At 37.6% G+C, this 24545-nt stretch overlaps 1 protein-coding gene across 6 annotated transcripts in view; it reads right to left on the bottom strand.

Moving 5' to 3' along the window:
* CRIM1 (cysteine rich transmembrane BMP regulator 1) overlaps positions 1-24545 on the bottom strand; it is a 300395-nt gene that overhangs the window by 49593 nt on the left and 226257 nt on the right. For 4 of the 6 annotated variants that reach the window (XM_073338355.1, XM_073338356.1, XM_073338357.1 and 1 more), the window contains 2 exons: positions 15708-15864; positions 2260-2381 (listed from right to left, as the gene is read on the bottom strand). The exons of the other annotated variants lie outside the window; for them this stretch is intronic. In XM_073338355.1, the coding sequence (XP_073194456.1) occupies positions 2260-2381; positions 15708-15864 (279 nt within the window). The remainder of the gene's footprint in view (positions 1-2259; positions 2382-15707; positions 15865-24545) is intronic. 6 annotated transcript variants of the gene reach the window in all.

Raw genomic sequence — 24545 nt, 5'->3', positions numbered from 1 at the left:
AACTGAGGCAGTGGCCATATGTGGCAACAGAAAATTAAGCCATAGGTTTGGATGGTGCTTTATGGAAATTTGAAAGTACATGGTCCACGCTCAAAGAATTTGCAGCCTAAATTAGCCAAACATATGACAAAATATAAAGACCGATAAAAAGTATAGGGAAAGGAAGGACAACGAATAAAACAAACTAAAATAATAAGAGTCCTATTATTCTATATACATATTCACAGTGAATGAATAATATATGTTCTAATATATTTAAACAGTATTTGAGACAGGACGAGAATGGTAGAGTGAAATAGGTTTTGAGGAGGGATCGGAAAGCATGAGGATACTGGGTGCAAAAGAAGAGGGATGTTGTTCCAGCTACAGAGAAATCAGTGGGGAAAATGTCATAACGGTGAGAGTAGTAAGAGGTGAAAAGTAGAGTAAAGAGGTGTGAAGAGGTTTTAGAGTAGCAGCCGTGTTAGTCTGTATCCGCAAAAAGAACAGGAGGACTTGTGGCATCTTAGAGAAGAGTGGGCAGAAACCAGGAGGAAAGTTGTAGTGTCACAGGACATGAGATGTAGGCAGGGGCAGAGCTCTTGCAGAGCCTCAACAGTGAGAGTCAGGCATTTCACCATGCCAGCCTCAGCTCATTTCCTTTCACCAACTTCCTGTCTATCTGCATAACACTGAAACTCCTCAGCCTCATTTTGAAGGAGTGAGAAATGGTTACCATCTTAGCTGCTGAATACTGGACATATTAAAGATGGGAAAGAAAGAGGGTTATAGTAGTCGAGGCAAGACAAAAACATGGACTTGACAGTGGAGAGGGAAAGGGAAGAGTAGATTTTAGAAATGTTATTGAAGGAAAATCAGTAAGATACAGTGAGTGCTTTGATATAGGAGAGGAAGATAGAGTGGAGTTATAGATAACCCAAAAAATGTAACTTTGAGGAAATGGAGTTTTTAATGGTGACGGAGAAAGTGACGACAGAAGAGTCATTAGGAGGATATATAAGTAGTATAGTTTAGTGTTAACACGTTTAGTTTAAGAAACTGCAGGACATTCTTGAAGAGATATAAGAGACAGGAAGTGATGCACACCTGGAGAGAGGAGGTGGAGAGGCATGTAAGAGGTGTCAGAACAGAGGTGATAGAAGACCATGGGAGTACACGAGGTTAGTAGCATTGTTTAACACTGGTTAACTTTTGTATTGTTCATTAAAGAATAGAAGCTTAAATATCTTATCTCAAAAGTTGCATTTTGCAAAATTATTATTAGATGATTAGGGATATTATGTGTTAATATTGTTGAAATAAATCCCAGCTGTTTATAAATATAGAACTGTTTAGCTATTATAAAACTATATGGATCATATTGTACATAGCCAATAGGAAGGAACGTAAAATAAGTCCCCAAAAGTTAAGTCAAAGCTTGTGCATTATTGCCAAGCTTTGACACTGTTCATTGTGACTGGAAGGAAGACTGAAGTATTCCATAGACCAACTGTTTTCCTTTAGTTTTCTTCTACAGACATGAAAAGTAAACTTACAAAAGTAAAAGCTTTTAAGAATCATATATTTTAACAAAACAAATAGTTATTTGTTAATTTTACTTAACCAACCAAAAGTCTCTAAGAACTTGTTGGATGCAGAGGGAAGAAGTAGCAAATTATTTCGATAACACTTAAGGGTAAATGTATTTAAACAGGATCAGAAAAAAATAATATTCACCTAGCTACTAAGCAACTTACAGCTCTGTTGAAATAATAATACTTAGCACTTATATAATGTTTTATACAGTCAAAGCAATGTATAAATACTGATGCAATTATGTACAGTGAATTGGGTCGGGTGGAAGTCAAATGAAATATTTAAAAAATTTTAAATATAGATTTAAAAAAAAACATATTCCAGTGAAGGAAGCAAAGCGATCCATTTTCTCAGGCTTATTAAGGGCCTGATCGAAATCCTACTAAAGTTAATCAACTGACTCTCACTGATTTCTCAATGGAAGAATGGACTGCAGTCTAAAATGCCAAAAGAACTGTGTGTTGTGTACCTTTACTAGGCTGACATTAAAAACACAAAAACTACAAATGATAACAAAACCCTACTATACAGTGTCCTCCCCTACAGAAAATGAAGTTGACTACCACCATTTGAGTTATCAAATTGCAAGTCTTATTAATATAATGTACTACTCCTTTCCATTTCTCCTAGCTTCTAATTGCTTTAAAGCAAACACAGATATGGAGGTAATGCATTCACACCTACCTCTGCACTTGCAGAGAAGACAACCATGATTATTCTGCTGGAAGCCCATTGGACAGATCTTACCACAAGGAAGTTCTGGGCATTTCTTACAGCGACAGATATCACAGCCATGCTTGTTCTTCCTAGATGACCGAAATAATTTGTCAAAGGTCAGCAGATCACTTTAAATGTCTGATTAAAAAATGCCCATGATCTTCAGAGCAAAGGTTTCCCCTGAAGTGACTAAGTAAGTAAAGAAAATTTCCTGAATTGTAATTCTTGTACTCAGAGGTGGTAAGGGGTAAACAGATCTCCACTCTTGGCTTGTGCTCCCTCTGTGTGACTGGCAGAAACATCCTATTTAAATTTCAAGCTATTAGACCACCTCATTTGCCTGGTACACTTAAGCGCTGATGAGCCAGCACTGCTTTTGACAATCAGTTCTTTTTTCAGGTGAAAGAATAAAAGAGTAGATACAATAGAATATCTCCAAATCTGTAAAGAAGATAGAAGGGTAAGTGGGGATCTATTATAATCACTATCTTCTGAGAACAAAAATTACAAGTAATTTTTTTTTTCTCCAATAAGTAATATACAGTAGATCTCCACTCACGTAAAATGCTCCAGGGATGTAACCGAAAATGTTAAATAAGTAACAGAAAACTTCTTTGAAATATAAGATGAGGAATGCCAATAACCAAGTGGGAAAGGCAGTGAATGCATAGTTGCACATTTTTTAATACAGAAAGATATGTATCCTCACAAAGATACCCAAGATAGAAGCTAAGTACAGAAACATTTTCCCACCTTCCAGATAAATACATTGAAACAAGCAAGAGAATTGAGGGTTTTTATAATCACCAACCAAGTCCTGTAACACTGGTAATGCTAATCAATATGATATTATGAAAAATAGTTCTTCTCAAACAAACTTATTACTGATTTTTGATGAGATCATGTTTTATTATTAAATCTATTTATATTACACACAATCAATGCAGCCTACATTAAGTGGATTAAAAACTGGTTAACAGATAGATTGCAAAAAATTTGAATAAATTGGAACAATTTACCTTGGGATTTGGTGAATTCCCCATCACTTGGGGTCTTTAAATGAAGACCAGCTATCTTTCTAACAGATATACCACAGCTCAAACAGAAGTTATGGTCTCATAGTATTACAGTGAGATGGTAACCGCTCCATAGATAACACTGGAACTAACCAATCTCAGCCCACTAAGTTTGCCAAAACGAAATCAATACACCTGAAATTTCCTAAAGGTGATCCTCTAAGGAATGAGAGTCTATAAATAATGTTTTGGGGATAACTGGACAGGATGTAAGTGAAATATGAAAGTCTGAAAAATCAAATCTATTTCACTTTTGTAAAACTGGTCTAACTTTGTTGGAACATTATATTTAAAGAACAGTATTGATCCTCAAGTAGTGTTAACATTATTATCCTCAACAATTCAGAGATTTTTAGATTTCAAGGTCAGAAGGAACCATTGTGATAATCTAGTCTGATCACCTGCATAAAACAGATCATAGAACCTCCCTGAAATAATTCCTGTTTGAACTACAGCATATATTTTAGAAAAACATCTAATCTTGAGTATAATTATTTTTTTGTCCGGTGATGGAAAATCCACAACCCTTACCCTTGGTAAGGAGTGTTGATGAGTGTTGCCTTTGAATCTTTTGGGTAAGACTTGGTAAGATTTTAAGTAATATTACATTAAAAATAAATATACAGTGTTAATTTAAGTTTTCATTAAAAGTGTAAGTTTTTAAGCTTTATGGTGCAAAGATACTATTTTACTTTCATTTTAAAAGCTATTGTTTTTATTTTCTTAAAAATCAGAGTATTTATAATGGTCTTTTTCTCAGACATCCCACACCATTTGTATTCTTTATTCACCTTGCAGCCTCAAAGCCATTGGTTATCAAAACATCTTGAGGGCCAGCATCTTTTCATAGGCACACCTCATTCCAGGAAGGATAGTTGTGGTTGCTGGAATCTTAACCTCCCCAATGCCTTCCCCCTTGAGTGCTCAATCTTTGATTCAGTACCCCTACCAAGGGGCCTGAAAGGCATGGAATGGTAAAAAAGTGGGAGAGACAGACTGTGTGATGAGGAAATTGATGCAGAGAAGGTATGCAGGGAAGGCAGGCATGCAGGGCAAAGTGAAGTGTTGAGCAAAAGGTAAACCATAAGGTTGGGGAATAGAGGTAATTTTTTCTTCCACTAAAACCATCCTAGAAGAGATCATGGACAGGCAGCACTTATGCCCCCCACCCATTCATTTCCCCATACATGGAACTGTTTCTGTGCCACAGTAACACCTCTTTTCCATGTATCCCCAAGTGCAATGTCTGCTGGTTTGAGCACTATGTGATGGTTAGATTTCTGGGACTGTATCGCTGTCTTCTTGGCAGTGAAGAGATAATGGTAGATGTGATGTTTGTTAAGGATTTTGCAGTCAGTTTTTTTCCTGAAGCAATGTAATGATCAAGAGTGTGGTTTTGCCCGCTCTGTAGTGTCCACTCAGAGGATTCTTTTTTCTTATGATTGTAGGTGGGAACATGGTAGTTGTGAGTGGTGTCATCACTGTTGTGACAATTTTTTGAAGTGGAGATAGTGGAAGAATTCTTCTAGTTCTTCACATGTTGGTATGATATCAGGTTCTGTGGTGAGGCACTCTACCTTGGATGGTCCCTTACAATATGTGCTAACTACTTGTGCTAAACTATCTGTTCCACCTTGCATTTTGCTGTGATGCAGGAAGTTCCTTTCCCATATCTGAAGAAGAGCCCTGTGTTGCTCGAAAGCTTGTCTCTCTCATCAACTGAAGCTGGTCCAAAAATAGATATTACTCCACCCACCTTGTGTCTCTAATATCCTGGGACTCACACGGCTACAACTATGCTGAATTCCCATGTTATAGTCAAATATGTTTACTTGTTTCTTTAGTTTCCTGTTAGCAGAATTTCAGTTTTTACATACGGAGTATTTCTACTAAGAAATTTTACCTTGAAAATGCTCTAATCTTTGATGAAAAAGACAGTTCCAGGGTTTCATTAACATCCTTACCCTGAGAACCATGCACACTCAAACACATTGATTAGAACATAGGCTGTGCTATATCTGCAACCAACACCACCTTCCAATATGTTGAACTTCCACAAGTCAAAAAAGCGGAAGTGCTTTGACTAGGCTATACTGCTCTACCAGATTTTGCAGTCTGAAGTCAATGAGACTGGCTTTCCTCAGTGCTTTTTGCCTAAATATGGGCTTAGGAGCCTAATTTAAGGTTCCTATTTTTAAAAATTTTGTTTGGCATGTCTAAAGAAGTCCACAATAACTTGGTTAATATATCAAAAGTCAAAATAACTTTTCATTGTTAACACTGAAGCAATTTTGTTTTGAAATGACAGATTTTATGCCACTAAATTTTTTGTTAAACTACAGTTTTAGCTTAACTTTAAGCATGAGTAGTCTCATTGAGTTTGGGGCTATTCATGTGAGTAATGCTGCATACCTGCGTAACTGTTTGCAGGATCAGGACTTTAATTTTTAATATTTCGTTTTTGCCTCCAGCAGTTTTGTAAAATTCAAATAAAAGAAATTACTGAGTGGCACTTTAAAAAAAAACCCCAACCAACCAGTGTTTATAGTTCAGTTCGTTATACTTTATTTAATCTAAAGTGCAAAAGTACAAATTTTAAAATTATTTTTAGAAAGCCTCAAGTTGATTTAAACAACAAACTAAACCCAAGTGATTTAGATCAACAATTTAAATCACCCCATCTTATTGAAAATAATTACTTAAACTTCAAGACAGCTCTGAGACAAAAATGGTTGAGATAACACTATGGCTGTAATTAACAACATTACAAGAAAGACATATAGTAGGAATTTAGAGATAAGGTTACTAAAAAATGTAGTTGTGTCAACTTTACTTGATCAACTAATATAGAAAACGTTATCGATATTTATCAGAACCCACCTTACTCTCTGCCTTCACTCTGTCCCATTAATATTTCCAATAGTTAACACAATACCTGAATTCACATAGTTCATATGTAAATCAAAGAACCAATTCCTATTCACTTCCTATAAGCTACAGACCCCTCTCCATTTCACATGACTGTTCACAGTGGAAGACAACATCTCACCTCTTACTCATATCCAGTACAGAAAACCTATAATCCCAATCTATCTTTCCTCTACAAACTAATGAACCCAAACTACCTCATCTACACTATATGTATAGAGTAGAAACTACTGCTCCCTACATACCTCTAGACACAGGCCTCATACAATATCTTGTACTTCTATAGCACTCTTCATGTAAGGAGCTATAGTTCTTTAATAGCACTAATGAATTAGGGCCTGATCATGCAAGTATCTAAGCACACTTAACTACTCAATTTATGACATCCAGTACTCTATTCCTCATATGACCTTTAACCCCCTAGATGAACGAGTACCACAATCACTGGAACATGCAGAAGCCCCTATCAAAAATATATTCCATCTTTTTTTGAATTCAGTGATGAAGTCATAATGTGATAAGTTTATAAGGAACAGATTGTGCAACCGTTGCTCGTTTCAGTGAGCACTCAAGTTATTCCATTTAACGGCCCCGTGATGCACAGGCCATGCAAAGTTTCCCTGCATTGCCAGCTAACAGTCTATTTCCCTCTGTGCAGTCAATTTGCACTGCTTCCACTGTGTTTTGGGCTTTGTTTGCCCTCTCAAGGGCAAAACAGGATTTGAATCATAGCTACCAGCGCTTATTGAACACCTCTAGTATTTGTTACCGTCTTTCAAATCTACCCTGTTCAGATGAAAAGCGGTTCAGAAAACTTTATGAGGAATCTTAGGCCACATCACCTGTAAATCAACATCTCTTTTGCATTGCTACTTTATCCTTGATTAGAGAAAAACTATGTTCTAAACAATGGAATTTCAAATGCCGGGGAGGGGGAGGGGAGGAAGAGAGAGAAAAAATGGAAGCTCTCCTCACCTGTTTTAATAGAAATTTACATACTTCAGAAGCTATTTTGTATTATTCTTTTCAATAAAAAATTCCACAGATTTCTGATCTCGTGCTTGAAGTTATTTACAAAAAATCTTTTTTTAGGCAGTCCCTTAGCATTAGATATTGCCAGTGTGCATTCTTGTGTTAACCTGATTTGGTCTTTAACTCTGCAAAACTCATGAAAATTCCTTTATTTTAGAGATCCAAAGTTTGAGAATACCATTTTCCAGCCAATTCTTCCAATTTAACATTTAACCTTTTATTCTGAATACTGAATTTCCCCAGATACTGCATGAGCTTCAGTTGATTTCCTTGGATTGACTATTAATATGAAATACGTATCTACTCTGATTTTCCAAGAATGTATTATTAGTGGGTTAACTAATTTTAAGTGTAGTTCTACTCTGAAAATGGACTATATTTCTTGCTAGAGAGATCTGTGTATATTCAGAAGACAGACACAGATGTATTATTTGCAAACTCACATAAGGAAATACTGCTAAAAGAAAATGTGATGGATTCTATTCCTTCTTGTGCTTTGTCAACACAATTGTTCCCTAAGTTACAGTAAATTACATATGCGCAAACCCACTGAAGATGAATTACAAAGGTGCCTAAGAGCATAAACTGTCCTGCAAAACTTTTATTATTGCTGATGATGCAGTAGCAGGAAAGAACCCAGCATAGCTCAGATTCCAGTTTGAATGGACAGGTCTGGCAATTAGAAAAAAGGATACTTTTACTTATATAATGAGCACATTTGATCTGCAAATCATTGGCATCATAAGGGATTCGCACAATGATTACAAGCACTAATTTAGAGTGGAACCTTAGTTTTAAGTATTTTGATATTTTGAAGAGAGACATCGTCCCCTGTATTGGTAGCTTTTGTGAAAAGGATTTTTATCACAACCCGAGACATTAACTTCCAATCTAGCTTCCATAGCAAAATTGTATGTGTAACATTTAAAACTGTTTGATATAACCTCAGATTGGACATCCTTAATCTAGCATTTTCTAATGCTAATTCATTTGAGTCATGGCTTATGGTTTACACAGCTAAATGGAAAAAATACTTCTCAGTGATTAATTATAAAATGTGGTGGTTTTAACTGGAGAGTTTGTAATAGTAAACTGTTATCTGCATATACAGAAAAACAGCAGCAGCTTTAGAAAAGCCATTGGTTTAAGCAGAGCAAATCTAGGCCTCGTTTCAGGGGAAAAAAACCCTGAAGCGCACAATTAAAATGTATCCAAGTTAAAAAAAAGAAAACCAAAACAAAACAGAAAACCCAACCAACCAAACAAAAGGTGACCTCTGTAAAGGAAACAATATAAGAAATACCCACATTAAACATGGAATGCCAAGCCTGGAACTGCTAAACAAAAGGATGGATGCAATTTTAATTTACTATCCAAGAACAAAAGAAAGGACAAAGCTAACAATCTAATGACTAGGAATAAAAATAAATGAATAAAATACCTGCAAAACTATAGCATTTGAACAGCAGAGCTGCATGTACAGGGCTCAATAGTGGCTTTTGTAAGATGTCTACGCTGCAGCTGGGAGCATGCTTCCCAGCTTGAGCAGACAGACGTGCTAGCTCTTTTCAAGCTACAGCACGCTACAAATAGCAGCACAGCCAGGGGGTAGCATGGGTGGCGGTTCAGCATAACTACCTGAGTATGTACCTATAAGGACCAGATGGGTCTGTACTTAGGTGGCGAGCCTGAGATGCTGCCTCAGCTACACTATTTTTAGAGTACCAGCTCAAGCAGAGCTAGCATGTGTCTGTCTACCCGTAGTAGAATACATGCTGCCAGCTGCAGTATAGACAAATGCATAGAGGCAGTGCAGAAGTGCACTGTTGCAGCAAGTATTCTAGGAGACTTTGTGCCTCAGGCAAACACACTGTCTCCTGGAGTATCAGTGGTGCACAGACACTACTGATGTGTCTGTCAAGGTACTTCTATGGCTCTCATCAGTGTAGTATCTCTGTGCTTCATACATCATCATCAACGCTTTTATCCTCACTAGATCTTTGTGAGGGAGGGAAGTATTTTTCAAATGAAGAATTGAGAAAGATTAAGTGATTTGCATAAGGTCACACAGGAAGTTTGCAACAGGTGGGAACTGAATCCAGATCTCCTGAGTCCCAGTTCATTCTCTTAACTCTGAGATAATCCTTCCTCCACTGACCCACCCTTCTTTAGGGTACAACTTGTGCTCTCCCTTGTGGAGTTAGCACCACGACTTGCGAAGAGGCAGATGGGGGCCATAATCCTGCCCTTCCCCATTCCCTTTGAGTTGTCCTATGTCCTATGCCACTGTGGACACTGGAGTCACAGTGTTTATGTTTGGGGAAGTGCAACAGTTAGAGACAGCTCCGGCACAGGGTGCAAAACGTGTGGAAGACTCCTCCTGGCCTCCTCCTCCTCCTCTGTGTATCTGCATGGAATTGGGCAAAGTCAGAAAATACCTTCTCTAGTCATGACAAAAATACTATCACCTGTACCTGAATACTAAAATGTTCTGCCAAGAGATAGTGGAATAACAAAGCCTAGATGAGAAAAATTTGAGGCTCTGGGAAATTTCATAGCAAAATCAATCAAGGGGCTTACTTTTTTCTTTTCATCAAGTGTTCAGCTGATTTATTTGGCCCTAACCTACATTACACCAATTCTGACAAAGAAGTACCTAGAATAAAATATCCTTTTGCAATTGATGGTATGGTTTAATGGCATTTTTGTCAAAGAGGGACTGGATTTTCATGTGAATTCTTTTTGACAGGGCTGTACTCGAGTGCATGCTTGAAGGGGGAAATTAGTGAGCTGTCCTACAACATAATTTTGATGATCCACGACTAAAGGTTACTGGGAGTTGCGGGAGGTATTCTTCTTCTTCTTCTTACAGGGCGATCTTCCATGGTAAAAACTGGCTGATTAAACAAACCTTTAAAAATCCATAAAGTTCTTGTTTCTGAGATGGATAATGCTGAAGACACTAAGTCCTCTGGCTTTTGGGTGGCTTTATACTCTGCTTGGGGTCTTGGGGATCTTTGAAGCTGGGCTTGCTGGCATTGCCTGGTTTATTAGCCACTGCTTTTTGTTTATTCCTCCTCTGGTATGAAAAATATGAATGCTAGATGATGGAAACTCAGGGAATTGAAGGTAGCCTTACTTTTGTTCTCTTCCATCCATTCAATTTCTACCCCTTTCCCTAAATTTCTCTACCTCTATGTGACAGGTCCTCATATTTTGCTGCACTTCCTGCAGGAGACCAAAAGACCACAATGATGCATACCTGCAAATTTCTATCCCTGAAGAAGCTGTTTTTGTTGTTGCAAGATACGCATCAAGAGACACACTAATCAGATGCAAATCCTCTTTTATTATGTTCTCAAAGCATCCTTTCTGCTCATGGTGGGGTGAAGGGGAGAAAATTAGCAAATTCATGGGCTTTCCTCCTGTCTCTCTAGAAAGAGGAAGAATCTGTGTCCTTCCAGAAAAGAGACTCCAAAGAAATGTATGATGTTAAGATTTCTTCAGATAGCACTGACCTGATGAATCTTTTTCTGCCTCAGTCTCTTGAGTCAGCTAGTTGGAGAGGTGAAGGCGTAGACTGAGGAAAGATGGTGCTGAGAATGCCAACCTCTCTGATGGAATCAATTACTGTTTAACATTTATATAATGTACCTTCGGTACACAATCAATCGGGCTGAACATGTTGATAGACTTAATGGCTTAGGCACAGACATCAGCAGATTTTGTGTGGCAAGAGCCAGGTGTTCCAACTGATTTTTGGTGAGCAAGATGCCTTGACTGGTTGTACATGGTCAACAGGGCTGCAAACATGCAGGAAGAAAGCATTCATTAAAATGTACAGGAGGCCAATCCACAGTCTTTGACGCTGGGCTCTCTCTGCTATGACAGTGTAGATCTGGAGTGAGCAGAGACCCCAGGAAATCCAAGATGCTGAGGATACATGAGGGATGTATCATATATGCCAAAATATTCAGCTAAAGAAGTAGACCGGTTCTTGGGGGCAGGCTCCCATTTTAACTTCACGTCATTGTTGACTGCCACAAGGAAATTATGTCGATGCTCCAACAGATCTAATGCCTTTATGTACCCCTTAACGTCAGACTTAATTTAAATGCTTTGCAAATGGTAAAGTGGCACTGTAGGGTCTATTCAGCTGGTCTTACTTTTAAACAGGCAAATCTGAAGAGTCTCAATTTCCATCTGAGTTATTTAACTAAACTAGTATTTTTAAGGACTTCCAGGCTATTTTAGGGAAAGCCAATCAGACCTGATATGATCTCTCTAAGTCCCTGCAATTTAAAAACACATTCTAGAGACTCTGAATCAATGAGTGTCCAGGTGTGTACTCAGACACCATAGGGAGAAGACATTACCATTATGACGGACATCTGCTAATCACACTTTAGGCTCTTCCTGAAGTCATTGGTCTGTGCCTCAAAAAAACAAACAAATCACAACCCAGAAGAAAAAGAAGGAACGAGCCAGAGACCTGCCATGAAACTCAGCCTTAGCAAAGAGGCATCTCAATCAAATATAAAGTAGTCAGGTATCAAAGACTCATCTCACAGACAAATATCTAATTTGTATATAAACCAATGGAACAGTAAGAAGCAGTAGAAACAATAAGAATAAAGAGAGGACTTCACTTTTTAAAAAATGAATAAACTCTCACAGAGTAAGGATGTACATGTACATATAGCAGCAAAGTCAAAAGATGTTTCTCTGTCCTAAGTAGAAAGAAAAAATGGACTGAGGAATGGCTGACTATTATTCTTAGCAGCTACACATATTCCACTCACTGGTGTTGTGGATTCTGGTTAAGGAAGTTACCGCCAGTCACACACTGGGAGTAAAGAATCATGAATGGAAATCTACTGCATTTACTTACCTTAGGACAACATTAATTCTTCCTAAATACCCAAGGTCCAACATTTAGAAGTTGCATAAATATGTTCATTGTGGGTTTCTGTCCCTACTGTATTTCACTCAAAACTGAAATAAAGTATCCTTTTCCCCTCCCCCCTCATAATTACTGTTTATAAAACAAAACAAAATAGAGTAAGGAAAAAATACTGGATCAAATAAAACTTTTAATCCCATAAAGTGCTCATTAAGAAAGCATGAGTTTTTCACACATTCATTTTAGAGGAAAAATGTATTATACAATTATAATAAAAAGAACAGAACAGTAAAACTAGCAAATTAATATGAATAATAAATAAAAAGTAAATAAATAAAAACACACATCAGTGAATAAAAAGCACAATATGTGGCATTTCAGAACAATTATGATAAGCATTTCCAGAACTCACAATAGTACACAGTTTTAAACACTGCAATATATGATCCAAGGTTAGGATGACAAGTGAAATAAAATCAATTAAATTGAAGGTAGAAGTATTTTATAAAGGAAAAAAAGTATAAAGAGAAGCTAGCTTGATTGCCTTAGACACTCCACAGCAAAATCAAGAGAGTCAACTGAAGGGGTGGGGGGAGAACATTTAGGCCTTGGCTCAGGAAAGCACTTACAGCTCATGTGCAAGTGCTTTCCTGCAGCGGTGCCTTAAGAGACAATGACATGCCCTTAAAATGACCACATTTTAACAATTATTCCACACTGTAGCTTTTATATTAAGAACTGGAATCATATACTTTTAAAAAGTATTATTGGTGGAGTACTGAATTTTTTAAAAAATTGAGAGCTGCCCTTTAAACGAACTATGTAAACTGCACGTGTAAATATGCTGTTTTATGTTGAACTATGTGAGAATGTATGTGTGCACACAGACACATGTCCATTGTATGTACAGCCCCAGTAACAGTAAACTGTGGATTTATCTTTTTTGATTTTTTTAAATTAGTGCTGCAACAATGTTACAGTCCTTAATTTAAGAGCTGTAACATGGGGAAGCTGTTAAAGCAAGATCTAACCATCTTGACAGAGTCCTTTTTATAGTGACAGCATATTAGATTATTCTGTATAGTTCAGTATTGATTAGAAAGCTGAAAATAACTGCTAGTTACTGAATACTATCAGGGATAACAGTATTTAAACACAGCATCTGAAAATGTAAATAAAAATTTTCATTTATTCTGTGCCAAAGTTTAAGTGTCGCTGCGCACCTGAATGTCACAATTAAGACATTTTCTATACCATAAACAAAGTCAGATTCCGTGTTTTGCTACAAATTGCAATGAAACACAAGTTTAACAACCTATTGGTTTTCATTGTGAATGGTAACATTAAGTTATTTTTTACATTTCTTTACACTAGTGGAATATTATTTCAGTTTGTACTTTTGAATTATCAACATTAAAATAAACAGAGGATTCAAATATCAACTTGTGAAAATTATTCTTGTTCTCCATAAGTGGTGAGAACATGTGGAATATATGATCACATCTGGTAATTTTCAATTTCAAAAAGAATTTTGCCCCAACTACATCTCTTTCATAATCTTCTTTTACACCCCCTCCTTCTACCCACAGATTACCCACATTGCCTGTCTACCTACTCTCTTTGTCTTCTTCATCCAGTGGAGACTTGATAAATCCTATTTTTGCTGCTAAATGCTTAGAACAGCCACTCGCATAATCTGCACTGTGTTCTGTTTCATTCCTACCCTCCTTGAAAAACAGCTAAATCCAATAACATTTTAAAGCAATGCTTTATGGGTTATATTAAATGGTACTGCTCACATTAATTATACTGGAGTGGTTTTTTATGTTGATACTTTTAAATCCTGTCAGGGAGGACGTAAAGCACATGGAAAGGCATTCTTTTTTAGTGTGATTAGAAATCCAAAGAAATAAAATAAATATTGTTTTAAACGCACATTCACTATTTTGTGGAGGTTTTAGGAGTCCCCCCCAATATTATAAAATATTGTACCTCCTGTGCTTTTACAATGCATGGTCCTCAGGGCAGGGAGCTGTCTTATGTTTATCATATTTCACCATTTGTACAGCACTATGTACCTGCATAGTGCTATATAAACAATAAAAAAGGGCAACTGCACTGATACATTCACATAAGTACAATACAACTCAATGGCTGAATTAGGGAGTGGGAGAAGCAAGCCCGTAACATATATTTAAAAAAAAAAGGAGGCAGGAGAGTTGTCTGCTCCAGATTTTTCATCTGACAACACTAAGTATTGTGAGTTTGACCCACTTGTTTGTACACCCTCCCACTCCCTCTACAATTCTAGCATTGGTTAAATTCTCTGCTGTCAGACCATGACAGAGCTGGATCTCCATTTTTCTTAAAGTCTGTGATGTGTCTCAAATGTTTGGATGATTTAGGCTGCACCATATTTTGATTATTCAAAAAGATTAAAGAAAATATGAAATAAGAAAGAACTATAGTGCAGTGTATAAGATTATTAAGAGATTATACAGTGCCAAATTCAGTAAAAGGAGAAAAAAAGAATAAGTCAGGAACTAAAGAAATGCAAGTATAAACTGCCAAGGGCAGTAACAGTAGTGGAGTTAGCTAAGTACGGTATCTGAAGGTTAGATATTGTGGGTTAAAACTACCAACTTTAAGCAAGGGAGAGGGTGAAATTTATGTTGGTTCCTATAAATTGGTGTTATGTCTTTTTTGAAGGGCCGGAGCACGTTGGTTAAACCTTCACTGAGGACACCGAATGTCTGCATATCTACAGATTCTAAAGAAATCTCTACCTATGACAAAATAATTGCCCTATTTGCTGCAGGATCCCTTCTTCCTGATGAAAAAAAATATACCCACCATTACTTCTTTTTAAGGAAGAGGGTGTCTGATAACATTATAGGTGTCAGTGACACTTAGAAACACTTATGACAGAAGACAGACTGACTTTCCATTAGTGTTCCACAGGAAATAACTGGCAGAAAAGAAATGGAAGACTAGAGCAGATGATTGCTCAGGTAAGCTACTGTTATGTCATAATAAAAAGATCAACTCCGAATACAACGGGATCAACGGAGTAAAAGAAGCAAGTTACAAGATGGAGGGGATATTAGAAATGTTAGTGCATAAAATTTTTAAAAAGCAACATGAAAGGTAAATTTTATGCAGTACTTTAAATTTTCTCTCAAAGACTGTTTAAAACTATTTTAAAAGATACTTTTCTGCTTTTATAATTTTGTTAGTCATTATTTTGATTATTTGAATTTTCTTTTGGTCTGGTGATCAAAATCCATTTTCACAACTTCGTCCAAGTCTGTTTGAGGAATACTATACACTTATCAAATAAGTACATTCCTGCCTCTCTGCATACCTCCCATTTTTCATACAGAACATAAACATATATAAATAAATATTCATGGATTTTGCATATTTTATATGCACATGGATTATGATAAATATGCTTTCAGAATAAAAATACGTACAAGTATCCAAATGGACAGTACTTGTCACATACTATGGGTTTGCATTTCTTAGGCCTTGGACGGCACTGACAGATCTCACAGTTGTGGACATCAGTCTGGAAACCGAAGGAACAGTCCAAGGAACACCCTGATATGAGGCCAGTACACAGCTCCTCTCCTGTGAAGAACACATGCAGCTTAGCACAAAATGAAAATTTGTTGTTCATATCAGAAAAAATGTATCTATATACATTCCTCCTTTTGACTTTTTACTGGTTTAACTGTTAAGACTACTAACATTTTTACCTCGACTACCCTAATATTCCTCTACGATTCTACAGTTATGGCCCCAAACACTGCAGTTTGCATCCGTGTTACTACCGTGTTTTGGACCTGTATTGCAGAATACCATAGTGAGTGTTTGTTTTTTAAATAATTATTGGTTCCAAACAAAAACTTGGGAGTAGGCACCTTATATTTAAGGAGTTGCTAGGGAGAGGTAAACTTTCCAACTGAGTCCAACATTCATGAGTCATGCCACATTAAATTAATATCCACAAAAAGTCAGTAATACCACATACCGTCTATGTTTTATTTTTGTTTAACAGATTCACGTGCAGTATAATGTATTTTATTTTGAACAGTATTAATCCAAAATAAAATTGGATGAGCTATTATTTATTAAGGATCTCTATTTGTTATTTACACTGTTGACTGTCACCTGTTTGAGTATTAAGACCTCCCTACTAAAAGCACATTACTACAGTGCCAAAGAGGTGACTTAATCTTAAATACACCTGTTGGATTAAGTCACAGTAAAAGAGCTTGAAGATGGAGTCCAATAGCATGATTAAATAGCCTCTTGTGGGAGCAATAAAAAAAAAAAGATAGCGGATTGGAGGAATCTGATTACATCTAGTGTAGTGATGTCAGGAAGAGGGTGTGACTTATGTTCACTTTCAGCAAACCTTTATTACTTTGAGAATAACAAGTTTGCTTTTCTTCATGGGGGGAAAAACAGTTTAAAACACTCTAAGACATTGCCAAGCCATCAGGTGTATGAATCCATATATAATCAGTTTTCCTTTTCTGTGCTGTTATATATTTTTAGGCACGATTCCGTGGTATGGAGAATAGCACATCCTTTACTAAATTCCTAACACTTAAAAGTGTGGCATAATGGTGAAATGTACATTTTATATATTGGTTGGGGGTGTGTGTGTGAGAAAACAGGAATACACAATATTCATTAATTTAGAGAGGGTAAAACAGAGGAAGAGACCTGGGAAATGACTAGCCACAGAGAAAGCAATAATGAAAAAGAGGACAAGAGAAATATAGGAAGAGAGAAATCAGAAAGAGAAGAATGGACCAGATGGCAAGTCAATGCAGACATACACAAAGAGAACAGAAATGAAGGTTGCTCACCTATACTGAAGTTCTTCGAGACGACCTCTGCACATTCACACTCTTGGAATACATGAATTGTGCGGCTTGGACCAGTACAACTTTCTAGTAGCAGTGCCTGTTGCAGAGCTCTTGTGTCACCTATTACTCATTCAGAGGATGGGGTTATAAAAAGGGAGTGTGGTTTGCCTGCCAGATGAGTTCCTTTCATCATGTCTTCAAAGGCAAAACTGAAATTAGGACTCTAAGGAAGAGGGGAAGGAGGATGCGGAATATGAATGTGCAGAGGTAATCGTGAAGAACTCTGGTTACAGGTGAGTAACCTTAATTTTTTCTTTGCGAGTCCTCTGCATATTCCCACTTGGGAGTTGGGCAATCAGCACTTCTCCCTCTGGACTGTGGGACCAAAAAAACCTAGCTAAATAGATACTGTAATGCTACTTTACTAAATTGCTTATCAGATTCAGATTCCAGATGTAAACAGCAATATTTTGTGAAAAAATTGAGCTCTAAATGGCAGCTCTACAGAGTTTGAATATGGGAAGACAAATGAAGGCTTGTCTGCATGGCAAATCACTGAGTGGCAAGCCGAGGTTGTATCTACAGCACCCCAACTTGCTGAGCAATAACTCATCATGTGGACACTGTTACCACACAGTGAAAATCCTGGAGTACAGCCTCCACAATATGAAAATTTTCACTGCACTGTAGCAGTATTCACATAGGAAGTTACTGTGTGGCAAGCTGAAGCATTGTGGAGTCACATCCTGGCTTGCCACGTGGTAACTTGCTGTGTAGACAAGCCCTCAGGGAGGCCAGGGAATGTTCTTCACTCTGAGTGTGTTCTAAGCCCTTCTGGAAGAGGCACAGGTGTGTGTTCATAAACACTTTTCAGTAGAGAGTCAGACATTTAGAAAGGCACTGGCATGTGACTGCCCGAGCTTTACTCTTTTCCCTATAAGAGACAAAGAGTCTAGGTGATTTTTTGTATTCCTTAGCCATACTCAAATAGAAGATCAATGCTCTCTTAGCATCTGAGTAGTGTTGCTTAACCTCCACTGAGTGACAGTGAGGCCTAGGGAAAGATCTTGGTAAGTTAAGATTGAATTCTGTTGCCACCTTTGAGAGAAATTTCAGGTTGGCTAAAGGATCACTTTATCTTTGTGAATAACTTTTGAGGGGGAGGGAGGGGAAGAAGGGGAGAGAGGCAGAGTCCAGCCATGACAGCCTATAGCTTGCTCAGTTTTCTAGAGGATATAATTGGTATAGAAAAGGCTGTCTCAATTGAGAGCTGAAATAGGGAACATTCTCCCATGGGTTTGAAGGGAGGATTCATGAGCTGAATAAGACTAGAACATGAATAAGGACTAGACCATGCAGGTGAGGTTCTCTAACCACAGGGTAGACATTCATTAGCCCCTTCAAGAACCTTTTTACTGTATCATGGCTAAATATAGTCTTTTTCTCAATTAAGCTGTGATGAGCAGAGATGGCTGTGAGATATACTTTTACCAATGACATGGAGAGCCCCAAGGATTTGAAATACAGTACTCCAGTATGGATTGAACAGAAGCTGAAAATGGATTTCTGTTATAGCTGGTTCTCCAAAAAGATGACCTTTTCCATTTATGACAACATAGGTGAGTTGACTGTTTCCTGGAGGACAACTATATCTCCTGTACTGTTTCTAAACAGTTCCAGATTTTCCGAAGTCCTGTGGCCCATGGTGTTAAATGGAAAGAATCTGGGTCTGGATAGCAAATCTAACCTCTCTTCTGGTCAAAAGCTCTGGAATTGCAGGCAAAGATAGAAATCCCTTATGATAGTTGCAGGAGATCCAAAACCACTATTGTCTTGTCGAGGCCAGGGCTATTAGAATAACCCTGGCTTTGTCTTGCTTGATTTTCCTGAGAACTTCCTGCATTAGACGAATTGTGGGGAATGCATAGAGGATATCCCTACCACCAGCCCTGAAGAAGTACTGCTGAGATAGACTGGTTGTCTGCTTTTGCTCTGGAATAAAACCTTTGGAGTGGTGTCTTGTTGAAAATAGGTTTCTCTCTGGATACACTCATAGAAAGATGATGATGTTTACTTCTAAATTCTTGAGTGATCCCTTGTGCTGATCATATAAGCCTCTGCTCAGCTGATCTGCCCGCATATTGTCCTTGTCAGCAAGACAGAGAGTTACAGGATAAAAATTGGTGTACTGTGCACCACTCCTATAGAGCTACAGTCTCTGCACAGGTGGCTATAACACGTCTCTCTCCACAACCCCCATCCACTTCTTCATGTAAAATACTGCTGTAATATTCTAAGGCGTTACCTGAACCACACTGCCATGCAGATGAGCGAGAAAGTACTTATGAGCCCAATATATTGCTCTAAATTTTAAAATGTTGATAGCAATTTTTTCTCCCTGGAATGCCAGTCACTTGTTAGATTCTTTTAATAAGCCCCAACTGGAAGCACTGGAGGTGACTGTAGCTGACGCAGCTAGGGGTTGAATGCAATCCCTTTAAGGGCATCGCAACACTGAGTCCACCATATGAGTGACAGGAAGGCATCTCTGGGTAGTGTCAATGTCATAAACATGCGGTCTCTATTTGGAATACAGCATCTTGCTAACCAATGTTGTAGAGGAGTCATCTTAAGAAATTTGTACAGAGTTAAATTGTGTGGCTGACGCTATAAAGCCCATCAACTTGAGGAAAAACATCACTGCTTGACAAAAGTTCTCCTGTATTATTGCTATTGCTGTAAAGATTTGGAAATGCCTCTCTTCTGGAAGAAAAGCTCTGTCTTTCTGAGAATGCAGAACTGCCCCAATACAATACTTGACCTGGTTTCTTGAACCTCAGTGTTTGGAACAAGATACATATCTGTGATGTAGCTTTTGCTAGGTCCTCCTGTAAGGACACCGTGATAAGCCAATTGTTCAAGTAAGGGTACGTAGATATTAGGACATCTCATATGTTGCTACTGCTCAAAAACAGTTTGTGAATACTCCATCTACCATAGAGAGTCCAAAAGAGGACCCTGAATTGATATTGATCTCCTCCCATCACAAAGTGTAGATATTTTGGATGGGAAGATCTGATTCACAAGTGAACATAAGCATCTTGTAAATCAATTTTTGAGCCCCAAACCTGTCTTGGCAGGAATAAGGAGGCAGGGAGTGAGCCTAGGGTAAGCATGAGAAATTTGAAATTGACACATGAGAAAGAAAATGGAATATATAGCCAAAAAGAATGTGGGAGAAAAAAAGAGAGGAACAAAGAAATGGAAGCAGAAAGAAAATATAATATTGTGGTTTGTACACTTTCTTAATTTATTCAAACATATTATCCCAGTCATCTTTTAAGGATGTCATTTATTATTTTATTTTTTCACTGTTACTTTTAATTTTTTTAAACATACTGCAGATCTTGCATGAAATGTGGTGAAGGAGGGCAAAAGAATTCTTTCTTGGAGCCTCCATTAACATCAATAAGCTTTGAATCAGGCCCTAAGACACCATTATGCTTAACCTCAGCCATGATTTGGGACTGGAGATGCGCAAACAATTTCTTTCTTATATTTTGCTTTGATTAGTTCGTTGTATCACTTTTAGACAGCAGTGTTAGATTAGCATTTTATATCTTAACTCAGCACATGCTAGTAGAGATGTCTATTATACTATTTTGTACAGCATCATCAACGAACTCAACGCAGTAACATACACAGAGGATGACAACATCCTGCCCTAATAAGTTTATAATCTAAAAACATTATATGCCATCTGATGTATAGACTGGAAGATCCAGTGTCAACACAGTGCAGATTTTCTTAGTTAATAATTTTAGTGGTGATTTATTATTGAAAGGCTTTTCATTTGTAAGTGCTATTTGATATTACTACTAATTGATTACTCAATGAATTTGTATACTATGAAGTTCTTTTAAGACATTTATTATGTTCATATTGCCCATTTACTATTACTGTTCATACAAATATATGTATCTACTTTACTAGAAAGTTGTCCGATCTGCCATGCTCTGCAGATAAGTGACGATGAGCTCTGGCAAAGAGCAGAAGGAGCAAGAACCACAGCCAACAACTCTCCACTATAAATACTCTACTATCCCTAAAAGTGCACATCTAAGGATGGTCTGCAAAAGTGCCTCATTTGACCTCAGCCATTATGGTAGTACCAAGAGAAAGCAGCAGCTTTTAAGCTAGCTGGATCAGAAACCATGTATGGCTGTATTTATTAGAACAGATGTCATCTGAAAGCAGACGGGAAATCAGTGCAGTCTGCAGAACACGGGTGTAATGCACTTATTCCAAACTTGAACTAACAGGTGACCTACCACATTCTGTACTAGCTGAGGCTTCCAAAGGTCTTCAAAGACACAAAGAAGCAGAGAACACTGCAGCATTGTAGACATGGAAATTGAAATAGTGTGATTGACTGCAGTGAACTCCACATTATCATAGAAAGGCCACCTTCTCCCAGATATTGTAGATAAAAAGAAAAAGTAATGGCATGAGCCACTGCTGTAACCTGAGAATCAAAGAGTGATCAGGGCTTCAAAAATACCCCAAGCTGCTTATGAATCCATTAATTGAGGGAAGTCACAGCCATTACCATTTCCTCAAGTTGCTTTCCATGCCAACCATCGTCTCAATCTTTTCAAGATTCAGTCTCGAAAAGTTAAGATCCTATATCTTAGTCAAACACTGGGAAAGCAAGAAAAACAATGTTGCAATTTGATATACAGGAAACATATAGTCCAGTTCCATCAGAATGTGGACAACGCTGTAGTAAAAAATGCCTAACTGCCTGTAACAAACTAATACACATTTTGAACAAGAGGAGTGGCAAAACGGAAAAGATGTAAGGGATACTTCCTGCATCAGAGGGCCATTGTGATGGGTGAGCAGCTACCCAGCTGCCCTGTTGCCTCTCAGAAATAGAGCCATGGAAGGATCAGCCCTGTCCATCATTATCATATCTTATAACAGTATCTAAAACGCCTCATGCTGAGCTATATCAAACATCGTTGATGTATTTAACAAAAATAATATGGACACGTGACCATTGTCCATTACTAAAAAGTTCATCACCAAAATTACTAATGCTGTCTCTATACCATACACAGGCATCATACCAAATTGCTAGGGCCTCCAAGAGATCAGAGGAATCCACACAGATCTCAAAATACCCTGTCCACAAATCTGATCGCTTTCTAAACAATGAGTATATGCTTTTATGTGCTGAACTCAAACCTTCCTGGGATATTTCCATATTTGCCCAGTGGCCTAGATATCCTGACCTCACATAGAAGTTATCAGTGCAGAAAAGTCTGGGACATTCCAACACCACTTAAGGTAAGGGCTCAGTCAATATTAATCAGCAATTCAATAATTGTTATTGAACTGCCATTTAACATTAACATAAATCAGGTTATCAAAAGGCTTTCATACTGACAGGAAGGATATTATTGATCGAAAATACTGAAATAGATAAATTAAAATCTATGGAAAAACCTTCTGAGAACTCTATGTATTTCAAACACTCCCATTAGTCAAATTTCTGTAAATCAGCATTTTTATTAAACATACTTTGTGTGTAAGGGAAAAGAAAAGGTTGGAACAAGTTTTATATGTTTTATTGTACACTACAATTAAAGGATTATGTTTTTGAATAAATATTTAAAATCTGAATTTCAAAATATTTACATTTTCTAACAGCATGATATTCTGGAATTAACTTTGTAATTTTAGGTAAAATATCCCCTAACAAACATCTGATGCCCAAAAAGACAATGGATTTGATCCCAATGATTTTCACACTTAACATCTTCCCAGCTCTCTGACTGAATACGTTATTCTGAGAATAGCCTTATAAATTGATACATGTAGATGCACAGATTGCATGAGGAAACCTGTAAGTGTGCAATGTGTTATTTCTGATTTACAATAATAAAGATCTGAGTAACATTCCTTAAATTAAATATTTCCTTTGTAATGATTCCAGCTCTCAGCTTCTTTTTTGTTACATTTCTAGCAGTTTCTTCAAAAGCAAGCATTCATACCACTAATTTCCTGCTTTTATAAATGAAATACCCTTTTTGTTTATTTCAAATCACTAATTTTCCATTCCAGTCAAAGCCACAGCACCAAAATTATTTAACAAATGCCTTGCTGTAGTGGCAGATCATCTTTGAGTCTGTAGGCATACCTATATGCCTGGATGATCGTCTTCTTCTAAATGCAATATTGACTACTAGCTTTAATTCTGATTCCTGTGATGAATCTGTGCTCCGGTAAAATGATTACCCCCCTAATGGTTGAATGGCAAACTTAATGACAGAGATACCATTGGTGCAAGGAAAGCACCTCCACGCAGGTGCACTGGTCTCTACCTTCCTATGATTCAGGCAGAATGTTGCTAAAGAATCTGCTTGCACCTGTACACCCAAAAGTAGCTCCTATGAGAAATCTGGCCTTTACCGGGGCTTTAAACTGATAAGTCTTCTGGGTTAGCTCAAAAAATGTATTTCACTCAGCAAAAGGAATGTTCTACATATTCCCATAGCTCAATGTCTAACAGCACTGACTACACATGTGTTGCAAGAGCGTGTTTGTATGACAGCAATCCCATACAAACAATCAACAGAAGAGCAAAAAGCAGAGCACAGTAGAAGTAATTAAAACCCTAAAAGCTCTGAAAATTACAGGAAACATGGACAGCAAATGGTAAATATTGAGATAGACTTTTTACTCCACTTAAAAGTCAATGAGCACAAAAAAACCCCAAACCAAAACAAACTAAAAAAACCCACAGATGAGCAAAAAGTTGCCATGTTAATGATGGCGGTGGTTCAAGCAATTGAAAGTACAATGTATTTGAACTGTTAGTGAAAAGACTGGATAGTTTAGGCATCAAAATCAATTTTGTTCCATAGTGTTCTCTAAATGAAAAGGTATCGGATATACAGTACATGCGGGCCATGTGTTTCATTATTGAGTACAGCAGCCCATTTATGTCACTGACAATTCTATTATAGATTTGAGATTAAAAGTATTATTTTGCAAGTATGTGATCACACAAACCTCTTTGATAAGAGAGTAGGTGATCCATAGCATCAACAAGGTACAAAAGTGCTTACTCAGGGCTGCCCATGTGTTAGCCGATGGCCAAGGATGTTTGGTGAGGTGCCAGCTATGCCCGTTTTATACCATCCGTGACTTTAACCTCTAGGACGCACTGTCCCTTCGCGGCGGGCAGCCCGGGCTAGGCTGACGGATGCCCCAAGGTCCTAAACACCCGTGACTTTAACTGCTAGAGCTCAGAGCTCCTTCGCAGTGGGCAGTCAGGATTGACTGACAGGCGCCCCAAGAGTTTGCCCCGTGGAGGCGGCACAACTCAATGCTAGGCTCTTAGTACTCTCACCTAATGGCCAG

Source organism: Lepidochelys kempii, chromosome 3 (genome assembly GCF_965140285.1).
Source record: "Lepidochelys kempii isolate rLepKem1 chromosome 3, rLepKem1.hap1, whole genome shotgun sequence".
Classification (NCBI taxonomy): Eukaryota; Metazoa; Chordata; order Testudines; family Cheloniidae; genus Lepidochelys; species Lepidochelys kempii.
This window is presented reverse-complemented; position numbering and strand designations above follow the sequence as displayed.